We start from the raw sequence: 14,328 nt of genomic DNA on the forward strand, positions 1-14,328 counted from the left end.
CTAAGATAGTTTTTTCAATTTGATTTATGTCTATTTGTATGCTATCCTATTTTTAATACAGTAAATCTGAACCCCATACAACACACTATCACTTAACAATGAAGATTAGTCAAACTTTCACAGCTGTAAAGTTGACAAATCAATTTGCAGTGTACAACTGTTAAATAAAGTGAAAGAAAAAACTCTTTGTGAGCAAGAACTTGTGCACTTTAATTAAAGAATAAAAAGAGTGTTTAAGTGTCCATCTGTCTGACATCTTGGCATCATGTGCTCTAATTGCTTTATTACATTGTTTTTCATCTGTTTCTATTAAAGCTGCATGTTTATTCAAGTTTAAAGCATGATAAGCCTCTATTGGTTTAAATTTTTCTATATATGGAAACTGTACATATTTGATTGCCTCTGTGGATTGCATTAAAATAATGTCCAGGGTCGCTTGCCAGCACTAACAAGTTGAAGCTGTCATTAATGTTCGCAGTGCCTACTTTGTCAAAATGATAACAATAATAGTGAATTGTCATTAGTTATTTTATATATGGGTTGTAAGGTCTAGAATTCTGCTCATTTTAAATTGTACATGGAGATGAGGTAATAGTGTGTTAATATATTTGTTTGAATTAATTATAATAATATTCACCTTTAATGAGGTAAATATTTGTTGATAATAACATCATACAACATTCTTGTAACAAATGAGGTAAATATAAACTTGTACCAGAATATAAAGAGAAAATTATAAAGAAGGGAAAAACTGTTTATGATACAAAGCATACCAATTTTTCTTCTGGTGTGGACAAGACTGCCTGACCAATGAGCAGGAATTAAAGACAAACAAAGTAAAGGCCTGGCAGTGCATCACCAAGGAGAAAACCAAGCAACTGGCTTACAGACTTCAGGTAGTCATTGGCTGCAATGAATTAAAAATTAATACTTTTTGACAGTTAGTTTGTTTAATTACTTTTAGTCTCTTAACAGGGGAACAATATATATTGTGTAGGTGAAATTCCTACACCATCCATATAAATTAGATGTAAATATCTTTAAATGTACTGCACTTTAAGCTCACATTTTATTTCATTTCAACCAATATACCAGACAATAAAAGTCAATATATTCATTGAACTGACTGCATATTTATTTATATAGTGTCTAAAATCACCTCTGACTTTTTAATATATATCTCCACTATTTAAAGTGCTTTTATACTTTAAGTTGCTGAGATGCTATTAAAGTCAAACTCTGATCAATACAAACTGCTGACACTTAGTAGTTTAGTTACGGAAGATGCCCACATATACAGTTCATTAATAAAAGTAGTGCATCCTTAGTTTCTATCTATTTCCTGTGTGAATTGAAAGAAGTCCAATTTCCCATTGATTGGCAATGTGAAGGTGGTTTCCAATAAAAATCTGTCATCAGCGCCAAGCAAAACATAAATATTGCTTTGGACATCATCATCACTTCGTTCCAGAAATGTTGTGTGAATCATCAGTTTATTGACTGCCCTGTGATTTGATTTATCACCACTTTTGTATCTGAGGACACATTCACCAAATGCTATGACACCAGTGAAATATCATGTTAGTTGTGGAACCATATTGTTCTTAAATGCTAAAATGAAACAAATCATTGTGTGTGGTGCTGTTACAGAAATATACGGATTTTTTTTTATAATAACATGTCTCTAAGTAGTAGTTTATTCCTCCCATACAACAACAATTTTTACGAACAATTGTTATTTATATACAACAGTTCCTTAAATTTGGTTAGACAAGTGGCATCCCAAAGGTGATAACAGATAACAGCACAATACACTTTGTAAATCATTCCACTTGTCTGACTTCATTACATTGAAACCGTTACTTAAACTTGCATTGGGCTGTAGAACAATCTGTGTGTTGACATGACAACATGCAATCCTCTATCCTGCTGAGGCTTTTTTGGGGAATTATCAAGCAAATGGTTTAACCTTATTGTGTCAGAAATATCCTTTTACACACAGTTACTCCCTTTTCTTGTATTTTTGTTTCTTGCAGTTGCACGAAATATCAGCACAAAGTTGCAGGTGACAGTTTCAGCAAAACAGCATGCTTTCATGTGCTGTATTGCTTAATTAAAAAATGCCACGTTGCACATTTCATCCATTTACACCGACCAGGCAACTTTATGGTCACCGATTAGGCATAACATTATGACCACCTGCCTAATATTTTGTTGGTCTCCCTTTTGCTGCCAAAAACGGTCCTGACCCTTCGAGCATTAACAACATTAACTTCTTCATTTGAGATACAGGAGCTTGTCTGTTGGATCGGACAATACTATACAGCCTTCGCTCCCCACATGCATCAATGAGCCTTGTCCACCCATGACCCTGTTGCTAGTTTACCACTGTTTCTTTCTTGGACCACTTTTAATAGATACTGACCAATGCAGACCGGAAAAATCCCACAAGAGCTGCAGTTTTGGAGATGTCCTGACCCAGACGTCTAGCCATAACAATTTGGCTCATGTCAAACTCGTTCACATCCTTACGTTTGCTCATTTTTCCTGCTTCTAACAAATCAACTTTAAGGACAAAATAATCACTTGCTGCCTAATATATAACACCCACTAACAGGTGCCATGATGAAGATATAATCAGTTATTCACTTCACCGGTTATAATATAGTTATAGTTATAATGTCATTATGTTATGTCTGATCCGTGCATGTGAAACATTATTAAAACATGTATATTTCTGTCATTACTTACTTTTTCTGTTCATTACAACACAAACCTTTTTTTTCCTCTCTCTCTTAAAGAAAAAGTTTGTAATGTTAGCAACAGTATATAAAGTATATATAATGCTATAATTATTTAGAGAAAGAAAGCTGGAGCCTCTTTCTATTAATTAAAAGTCTCCATTGAGAAAACTTCATCATCTCAACAATGGCACATGGTTTTTAATAAATCTTTGTGAAACATCAATCAATTAATTTGCTTTTATTGACACCACTGTGAGAAATGCAGTTATAGAAAAATAAATCACCAATTAATCAATTGAGAATTCAGTAGCGCTGTGAAATAATGAAGAATAACATCTGGGAATGAATATTAATGACTAATGGGTGTGTTTCAGTGAATCGGACTACAAACAATGTAACGATTTATTAAATAATATTACCATATTACACCTAATTTAAAAGTTTCTTTATGAAAAAAACAAGCAAATTGAAAACAGTTTACAGTAAAAAGAAATCACACACACACACACACACACACACACACACACACACACACACACACACACACCAGGTTGTTTCCCGCCATTAATTTAACGAACACATCAACCTGCGGCTGTGAAACAGTTTATGAGCTTTGTAATTTGGAAACAGAGGCTGTAAACATGAGACGGAGGGAGCAGCGCAGTACATTTACTCTGATTGATCCTAAATACAGAATCATTGCAGCTGCTCCCTTACAGCTAGTCATTTTTGTCTTCTATGACTCAATGCATTGTTTGCTATAATATATTAGTTTTGATTTACACAATATAATTCTTTTTCTGATACGTTTGCAGGTACAGGAACAGTTGTAAAGTTGTTTAGCTAACTAGAAATATCTGTAGAAGCAGCTTTCTGATGTAGCCAAATGCACTTGCGAATATGCTACATCTAGAAAAGATATTATGCAGGAACAATATTTGCCATCAAGCTATGTAAATGATGTTTCAGACTAAGGGTGCTGCATGCAAGTGCAACAGATGATTTTTTGGGGTGTGTTTGTATTTCTTTGGGGTTGTTTTTTTAATAAGTGGTGTTACAGATTTGAATGATTAATATTGAGGTGACTGGGAGGATTTACACAGTGCTAAACAGGAGGATTTAGACTTCCTAACTTCAGAACGTCTTAGCGGATTTTGTCCTAGCCATGAAAGATTGATATATAAACTTTGACAATGTAAAATACTGCAACATACTTATTAACAACTTTATTAGTAATGCATGTATCCCTGCTCAGTATTTATTCAATCAATGAAGTGTCAGTGTTGCAATGTAAAAAACATGCAGACAGAGCTTAAGAAATTCCAACAACAAAGAGTTTTAGTGACTGTCGCATGGGTGTGGGTGTCAGATTAGCTGGCTTGAGCATTTCAGCATGGTGTTAAAAAAAAACTTTTACATACCAGTACCATGAAGGCTATAGTAACACAAATTACCACTTTACAACTGTGACGAGCAAAACAGCATTTCAAAATGCACAACATGAAACTTGAGGATTGGGCTACAACAGCAGGGGGCACATCAGGTGTACTCCTGTAATCTACAGTGGACACAGCTACACAGAAACTGAACTGTAAAAGAACATAAAAGAAAACATTGCCTGGTCTAAAGAATTTTCTGCTGCCATATGTACGGACAGAATATAGTATAAATCCATTGACCCAACCTGCCTTGTGTCAATGATTGAGGCTGGTGATTGTTAGTGTACTAGTTTTCTTGGCCGCTTAATTTCAATCAAGCACAGTTTGAATGCTTATTTGAGTATTTACTGACCAAGTGCATCCGTTTATGTCTACTTACTATAGTACCAGCAAGATGATGTGGCATGTCGCAAAGCACAAATCATCTGCTACTGTTTTAATGAACATGAAAATGAGTTCAGTGTACGTTAATGCCTCTCCAATGACCAGATCTGAATCTAATAAAACAGCTTTGAGATGTGGTAGATTTGTAGCATGATAATGTAGCTGACAAATCTGCAGCAATTATTTGATGCAAATCATCTCAGCTTTGACCAGAATCTCAACTAAATATTTCACTATGCAGCATCCATGCCATGACAAACTAAGGAGCGTCTGAGTCTAATAACATAAACATACATACAAAAACATTAAAAGCTCTTGGGTAAAGATGTGACCCCACAAAGAACAACAGTGGCTCGCCTGTGAGCCGGAAGCGGGGGGTCTGGCGTCATAACCACACAAACAACAAGCCTATTAAGAGTGATTACAAGAGCTGCCTGTGTCAGTCTCACTGATCTGTGGCTATGCTGCTACACAAGCACCTTCATCATAATGCAGAACGGCTGCCAGATGCCTTATACCGCTTCCGGCTCAATACCTATAAAAATAAAAATAAACACACACACACAGACACCGTGTACAGATAAATCACTCCACTTCTGACAACTTCCTGCTCTGAGGAAAGAAAAGCTAAAGACTCTAATGCACTATATTAATGTTTTCGTGCCTGTCCTCTGGAGTTATGGAGACCAGTTTGTTAGTATGAAGTATCTACAAAAAATACAAAAAAGATTTTATAAAGTTTGTCTATCAAAAAATAATGTTTTATATATATATATATTTTTTTTTTTTTCTAAACCTGTACTAGTCTCGAGCTAGTCTTCATCTTAATTAATACTTAATTAAGCATACAATGGGCATTTTTGCTTTACTCATTAGCAGTAAACATAGTGCTTCGGTGCATTTTTCGCTGTACATCTTCCACGTTGTGGAGAAATAATGTTTTTTTATTTTGGAACTTGGTGGTTTTTAATGCTGAAATGTTATTACCACAGACTGATCAGGAGTGTGATTTCATCTTAATACACCAATCAGTCATGCCAAAGATCTCAATGTGACAACCATGCTACCAAACTCAGCGCTAATATGAGCAAGTTAAGTCTAAAAACACTCCTTGTCAAGGATATCGTTCTGATTCAAGTGGACAGGTGTGGGTGTTGATAGTGATGAAAATCCTCCCAATGAACAAAGGCCTCTAAGCATTCTAAGCTTTCTCTATAAGATAGCGCCAACTTAGTTAATTTTTTATAATTTTATCACTAAGTATATGGTGTATCTTAAGGATATACATGAGCAAATTAAACTGAGAAAATTGTAGATGTAACTCTAATTGTAATAAATTAATGATTCTAAAATATTCAATTAGTCTGTGAACCTTCCTACTATATTAACATATATAAATATATTTAATATAAAAATTATATTATAAAATAGAAATAAATATAAAAGAGGCAAAATTAAAACCTTTAACACAACACACATTTATTCCCTACATCCTTTCTTTACTCAGATATAAATAAATAAATAAATAAATAGAAAACTAATGCTTAATCACTAAACATTTGTTTTACTGATGCACCAAGTCTCAAATCAAGCACCAAAGCGTGCTATGATGAGCACATCCGCCAATTAAAACCGTCCTTGTGAAAACACAAGGAGAGTTCCGTCTGGTGTTCTGATGAATAACGTAATTTAAAACACAATAATTACTTTCAAATATTTACAAGAATATTTTGTGTTCATGCTCTATGTGGTTTCACTAATAATAAACATACATTTGCATACATTATCAATATTTGTCTATTTTGATTAGAGTATTAAAAACTTGACAAATATTAATTTATGATACATTTAACTTATGGTACAAAATTAAATAATTTTGTCAAATGACAACCTAATATATATATATATATATATATATATATATATATATATATATATATATATATATATATATATATATATATATATTTTTTTTTTTTTTTAAACCTGTACTAGTCTCGAGCTAGTCTTCATCTTAATTAATACTTAATTAAGCATACAATGGGCATTTTATGCTTTACTCATTAGCAGTAAACATAGTGCTTCGGTGCATTTTTCGCTGTACATCTTCCACGTTGTGGAGAAATAATGTTTTTTTATTTTGGAACTTGGTGGTTTTTAATGCTGAAATGTTATTACCACAGACTGATCAGGAGTGTGATTTCATCTTAATACACCAATCAGTCATGCCAAAGATCTCAATGTGACAACCATGCTACCAAACTCAGCGCTAATATGAGCAAGTTAAGTCTAAAAACACTCCTTGTCAAGGATATCGTTCTGATTCAAGTGGACAGGTGTGGGTGTTGATAGTGATGAAAATCCTCCCAATGAACAAAGGCCTCTAAGCATTCTAAGCTTTCTCTATAAGATAGCGCCAACTTAGTTAATTTTTTATAATTTTATCACTAAGTATATGGTGTATCTTAAGGATATACATGAGCAAATTAAACTGAGAAAATTGTAGATGTAACTCTAATTGTAATAAATTAATGATTCTAAAATATTCAATTAGTCTGTGAACCTTCCTACTATATTAACATATATAAATATATTTAATATAAAAATTATATTATAAAATAGAAATAAATATAAAAGAGGCAAAATTAAAACCTTTAACACAACACACATTTATTCCCTACATCCTTTCTTTACTCAGATATAAATAAATAAATAAATAAATAGAAAACTAATGCTTAATCACTAAACATTTGTTTTACTGATGCACCAAGTCTCAAATCAAGCACCAAAACGTGCTATGATGAGCACATCCGCCAATTAAAACCGTCCTTGTGAAAACACAAGGAGAGTTCCGTCTGGTGTTCTGATGAATAACGTAATTTAAAACACAATAATTACTTTCAAATATTTACAAGAATATTTTGTGTTCATGCTCTATGTGGTTTCACTAATAATAAACATACATTTGCATACATTATCAATATTTGTCTATTTTGATTAGAGTATTAAAAACTTGACAAATATTAATTTATGATACATTTAACTTATGGTACAAAATTAAATAATTTTGTCAAATGACAACCTAATATATATATATATATATATATATATATATATATATATATATATATATATATATATATATATATATATATATATTTTTTTTTTTTTTTTATATATATATATATATTAGAGAACAAGGGCAGAATATGTGGGAAATAGCATGAAGGAACCTGCCTACGAATCACTCTCAGTTTAAGGAACATGAAATACACACAGAGGGCAGTGAGACTGTTGGGGGCACGACAGGAAGTCTGGCTGCAGCACAATACCCATAGAATGAACTCATTTATGTGTCTGTATCTCTGTATGTCTGTATGTCTACAGTATGAATGTCTCTGCTTATCTGTGTGTCTCTCTATACATCTGTCTTCTTGCCTCTCTGTGGGTCTGTCTGATTGTGTTTCTATATCTGTCTGTAATTTATCTTTTAGTCTGTCTGTCAATTTGGTTCATATATAACTTATATAACATATATAACATACCAATATTGAGAGGAAATACAGCACCATTGAGATCTAAATTAAAGCGTTTATGAGGCAGTTCATACATTAACAAAAACATGCCCACCACATTCATGAAACATTCAGTAAAGCAAAACATCTAAGCAGTTAAAACATTTTATTAATGAACCAGCGAGAGACTCATTAAAAATTCCAGTGACCTTTGCAACATGTTTGGTATTTTCACTGCTCTTTCTTCCTGATTGGATCGTCCTCCGTCGTTGCGCCTCACCTCACTCTCACACTGAATTAACTACAGGAAGGAGGAAGCTGCTAACTTTCAGCTCTGCTAAATTTGAACGGAAGTGAATCTGTGCTTTGCTCTGCCGCTCTGCTTCTTCCACCTTGCCTCCTTATATTACAGCCGACAGATAAAGCAGGCCGGCCGGTGCACATCTTACACAGGCAATTTCCTCTCCCACCTGCTTCCTCTGGATTCTCTATCATCAGTGGAATGTCATTTCTCAGTTGTCCTTCAAATTCCTCTGTTCAAGAGCCAGAAACTCAGGGGTCTGAGCTGAACCAGGTGTTCTCTGTACAATTTGAGTACAGGTGTTTCTAATGGGGGGAAACACAATTACCCCATGTGTAGCTGTATTCAGGTTTAAACCGACTCAGCAAAACAATGGAAAACACTGGGAAAACCTAGAATTTGCACTGTCAGCATCCTGAACAAGTATAGTCCTTGTTTGTCCAACAAGTGACAGAAGTAGAAATTAAGATCTCCTGCTCTTTCAGTCTTTGTTTCAAGTCCCTGCTTTCCAACTTTCAAAAACCTGTATGTCTACAACTGTATCTGCATCTATTTTAAAGAATGCACTTAAATTCAATGCTAAAAAACACATAGCATCCTGTTAAAATATGCAATTGTCATCCCTCTGATGACCCATACAAGACCAGCACCAATGCGGACGTACCTACACAATATTGCCTAAAGTATAAAGACACTTTTGTGCCCCAAACCTTTGTTACTTTAATGTGTTCCTATAAAAAAAAAAAACAGAGTGGAAGAATTCAGGGGAGGATTTTCCACGGGATTTTAGAGTGTGGCTGTGGGGATTTGAGCTCATTCAACCCTAAACACATTAGTCAGAAATTGATGTTGGGTGAGAAGGCCTGGAGGAGGGGTTAATCTCAATAAAAAAATAAAAAAACAATCATTATATCTTACCATGCATTTTCTGTGTTAATACAATTTTGGTATCTTCATTTCTTTAATAGGATTTTATTTACTATAGAATATTTTCAGAGGGTCAAAAGTTTAGATATATTTTATATTGACTTTGAAATGTTTGAACATTAATCAAACATTCAGGATAACTTTCCACAAGCTTCACACAATACTTTGCTGAAATATTAACTCAATCCTCCTGCCAGCACAGATGTACCCCAGTCATGTTTGTGCTCAGACTCACTTTTTCAGTTCCTGTCCAGAGATTTTCTATGGGAGTGAGGTCATGACTTTGCGATGGCCAAGCCAATACTTTCACTTTGTTGTCTATAAACCATTGAAGGTATGCTTAGAATCAATGTTCTGCTAGAACACCCCATTGTGACCAGGATTTGACTTTCTGGCTGAGGTTTTGCTTTAGTAAATCTAGATAATCCTCCTCCCCAATGATGGCATCTATTTTCTGAAGTGCACCATTCCCCTTCCCAGCAAGACACACTAATAAAATGATCCTGCTTCAGAATTGAGGTGGTGTTCTTCGGATTAAAAGCCTCACATTTGTTTCTTCTATACACAGTGCTGATCGTTATTAATCTGCTTTTTTGTTTGGATGGTGATCACCTGCAAACTTAAATCTGTCTTTTTGGGCCAGTTTTAGATTACAGGCTTCTTACTGGTGATGTAGCAAACATTGTTGATGTACAAACCTTGGTAGCTGATGGTTTAAATTTTTTACCCATACCCATATTGATGTTGTCTCTGAAGCCTGTTAAATTTTTCAAATTTAAGTGTAATCATTCATGGATGCAAATTTTTGCCAATGCAGTGTATGTGTGGATCCAAAATGTGTGTATTTGCATAAACTTGTTTGTGCAGCTTACGGTAACTTGTTTCCACGCATTCAAGCTTAAAAGGCTCTAATTACAGCCACAGATTCGCCCCACCAATTTCTAATTATAACAACTGGCCAATCAGAAGCTTCTTAAAGATATTACAATAATTTCTGGTATTCAGACTTTGATGCATTACTTTTAAGCATATGTACATTTTTTTTACCCTTTTTTCACACCCTTCCAAATATCTCAGTTGCGCTCTCAATTCATTACTATGTGTCCACCATTTAACACAAGGAGAACATCTCAGACAGCAACCTGGGTCTTTTATTACAAATACAATCCAATAAGAAAATTACATCTACATAAAAATATCATTCAGCACTATTCTCTAGTACTGCACCACAGGTTTATGTCTCCGTTTCACTGGCACCATACGGTAAGTAATTATACACTATATTGTACAATTTAACTCTGTCATGCAGCTTGAGGATGAAGGTTTAAAAGCGTATCCTCAGTAATGTATGAGCACCTTGGGCTGCATTTAGCCGGCGTGTCTCACTCTGAGGTAACGCCCCGCCTCATTACTCCAGCCATTAGGTGAGGAAGGAAAATCATTTCCACTTTCTTCATACTCAGAGCTGCTGGCCCCACTCATGAGCAGCGTATTAAACATACATCACAAGGGCGAGGAACATTAACACACTGTGTGTGTAAAAGAAAGAGGCTTTAATCTCTTATTGAAAATGGCTAATAATATCTGCTCAGTGGTGTTTCTATGGTGGTCCCTTACAGCTGATGGACAGTGTAAAGTGGTGCCAAGACTTTATGCAGCACAACAGATGGATAACATTCAGTACGTATTCACCTATAAAATGAGCTGAACCTGATAAAATGGCATTTTGATGTATTGTATACAGCAGGTGTTAATAACAAATAAATAGTGGGTTTTTTTTCAAGCATATATAAAGGATATATAAAGCATATAAATTACCAGTATTATTACTTAAGATTAACAAAAATGCCTTAAAATCAATGTTTAAGCATCATTTAGACATTTTGCTCAATGTTTAAGCACATTATTCAGTATCTGCAATAAATTTAAATGTAAATGTGACAGCAGATAAATAACTAAAGTTGGGAAATACTAACGCATTTAAATAACTTTCCCATAGAAATGCTACACGCCAAAAGAGCAAAAGAAGACCCGTCAATTTTTATTCATTAGTAATCAAAATTAAGCACTTAATCGTTGTTTTGTGTGCTGAAATGTTCGTCACTGCAGAACCAACAGCATCTTGAAATTCTTGATTCTGCTCCCCAACATGAACTGCTCTGATTCTCTCACTTTCACATTTATTCCATTAAACACAAACTAAACATGGTCATGGTTTACTGACTTTCTCAAGAAACGTCCTCCAGCTGACTCATACTGGCTACAAATGAAAAAAATAATAATAATATCATATTCTACACAAGCATGGCTTTGATTTTTGTGAGGACTGACTAAAAAAACAGTTTGTGCATTTGGGAAATATGTTTTCATTCATTTATTACTTTATCCTGGCACAATTATTCATCAATAAATCTAATTTCCTTTTATAATTCACTTCTTTCAGAAGCAGGTCACTATCATATGAACACAGTACTCTTAAGTTTTTTTTTGTTATATTATGCGCTCATATTATTTTCCTTTTATTTAGCTCTTTCTAGCTGTCTTGCTGTGGCCTTGATCCATTCTACTATGTAATACGTGCATGGTAGTTGAGTTTGGTTATAAGAGGGTCAGAGAAGATTTTACTATTGTTTGTTACACACCATTTACTGATGTCCCAATTCACATGAATCCACCATAGTGACCGATTATTTAATGTCATCCAGCACTCGCATCTTTTTGACACACGCCTGAATTTCATTCATACAAGCACAGTCCTGCTGAAAATAATCACAGAACTTGTTACAGGCATTTGTTGGTTCCTGATGGTTTTGTAATGGTTTGTAATGAATGAGGTTTTAGTTTGGAACAGAATAAAAGAAATCACTGATAGTGGTAAAATTTTGGCAAATAAAGCACTCATATTCATAACATGAGTAGTTTTATACGGAACATAAAAAGGATGGTAACTATATTATTTACATATAATGAATATTAATTAATCTGTGTCTGTAACCAAATGCCATTTAGACATCGTTGCATACTGATTATGAATGAAACAAAACATTTTCTTTTTTAAACCACTGCAAGAAGTAATCAAATGCAGTGCTGAATTGGCAGCTGTATGTCAGACATGGATCCTGCCAGGTCAGAATTAATGCAGAGAAGTATAATGCAAATACTTAAGATTCAGCTTCAGGAAAAAAACAGACTCACCTCTGCATAGGAAAGGCGAAAAAAATATGCGGCACATATCTGTAACCGTACATGATTGGCTCTTAGAAACTATCGAAAACATTGGATTGGATGCCATTAGACAGAGTTTTAAATTGGGTGTTGAAAAATATTCTTTTTATATCAGGAGGAAGATTAAAAGGGCAATAAATTATAGAAATAAACGCAACACAAGTCCAGATAGATAAAAGAAATAGTCCAGAATCCCAGAAATAATAATACTAAACAGTACTTGTCAAGAAAGATTGTTTTGTACCTTTAGCTTGTATTTTTTTCCTATTAATGAGCATATATTATATACAGTATTGTTGATCAGCTATAAAAGAAGTGGTCCTTAAGATCTAATTTTGTAATCTTCAATAGCCACGTTATCCTGCTCAAAAACCTAATAAATCTGAAGCCCACCCCAGTAACACTATGTATTTTAATTCTTCTTAAAGAATCCTATATAAAAAATATTCACTATATGTACAAAAGATGTTAAGAAAAAAGTACAGTTTTTGTTTCTGATTATGATTTTGGGGAGGTTTTGGAAGAACCATTGGAGATTCCTTGCAGAGCCTGGCAACAGCCTGGGTTTCCATGATCCTCATTAGTAAGCAAAAAGCTTCAGCTGTCCTTTTTTGTGAAATATTGTGTCAGGATTTAGGTGCAGCAGATGTATAGCAGATGTGCAGCAGCAAACTCACCTCTGCAAAGCAAAGGCAGGATGAGGGACGCGGTGCACATGCGCAGCAGCATCTTCTCCATCCTTCAGGGAGCGGGTCAGCAGGACTCTGGAACCTCTCACAACTCCTCGTGACACCTGGATTTTCTTCTTCCTCCTCCTCCTCTTCCTTCTGCTCACGCGCCAAGGTACAGGGCACCCATTGATCTACCTTACCGGTGCTGGTTTTCCATATCAAACTGCCCAGCTGGTGCCTGAACTATATAATAAATCTAAGCTGTTCCAGGATTGGGATGCAAAGATTTGCAAATTTAGTGCAAATTCTTACACTAAATAAATAATACGGATTTATTCAGCGCAAAGAGTCTCAAAGCTGCAGGTGGTCTACATATAAGTGCAGGATCAGTACCATAATCATGCATGAAGCCTAAAAAGCCATGAAAGGAGCCGGAGGAAAAAGTTTAAAAAGGGAAAGAGAAAAAAAAAAAGACTGTCAGTCTGTCAGGATCAAAACAACTTCCAACAATCGGCTGCGGGTGCGTCATGCGCGTGCCTACACCCGAAAAACACCCAATAGCGCAACAGCGTCTTTTCAGGAGACACACAAGTCCAAGTCTGTGTGCGCGATCGGATGCACATTTAATATCCTACAAATTGTAGCACACGAGATCGCTTTTTATTCAGCACATGTTGAGGAAATCGTGCCTGCGCTGCTGCCGGGGTGTTCCGCCGTCCCGCGTCGTGCGTCAAAGTCAACCCGCGTGCCACAAGCGCACGCAAACCGGCACGGGGGGAAAAAAGTTCTCCCAAATATGCTTTCTCCTTTCCGGTATAGTCCAGACAGATTTCTTGCCCAGGCTCTGTTCACTGAGTCCTGACAATGCTGTTCTTCGGCACGATTTAAAAAAAAAAAAAATCGGTGCCGAGTGAGCGCTCAAGAAGACTTGGACACGCCGAGTCCCGAATAACTCCGTGTGCCCTACTTAGGCGCACTACATATGAGTGGAAAGGAGTGGTTCCTACAGCTTACGCAGTGAACTGTGTTGTCTAACAGCAAGGTATTTGGGATTGAAGCAGAAAATTGGGGGCGTCGCGTCAATGGGGACCTCGGTGCATGAATAATAATAATAATAATAAT

The 14,328-nt window shown here is 35.2% G+C and overlaps 1 protein-coding gene across 1 annotated transcript in view; it reads right to left on the minus strand.

Annotated features, from left to right (window-relative positions):
* Nucleotides 1–14,095, minus strand: part of si:dkey-112m2.1 (transmembrane protein 132D) — a 155,762-nt gene extending 141,667 nt beyond the window's left edge. The window contains 1 exon segment of the mRNA XM_046868278.1: nt 13,213–14,095. Coding sequence (XP_046724234.1) covers nt 13,213–13,273 — 61 coding nt within the window. The 5' untranslated portion in view covers nt 13,274–14,095.
* Between the last annotated feature and the right edge of the window lie 233 nt (nt 14,096–14,328).

Source organism: Silurus meridionalis, chromosome 15 (assembly GCF_014805685.1).
Source record: "Silurus meridionalis isolate SWU-2019-XX chromosome 15, ASM1480568v1, whole genome shotgun sequence".
In the NCBI taxonomy this organism is placed as follows: Eukaryota; Metazoa; Chordata; class Actinopteri; order Siluriformes; family Siluridae; genus Silurus; species Silurus meridionalis.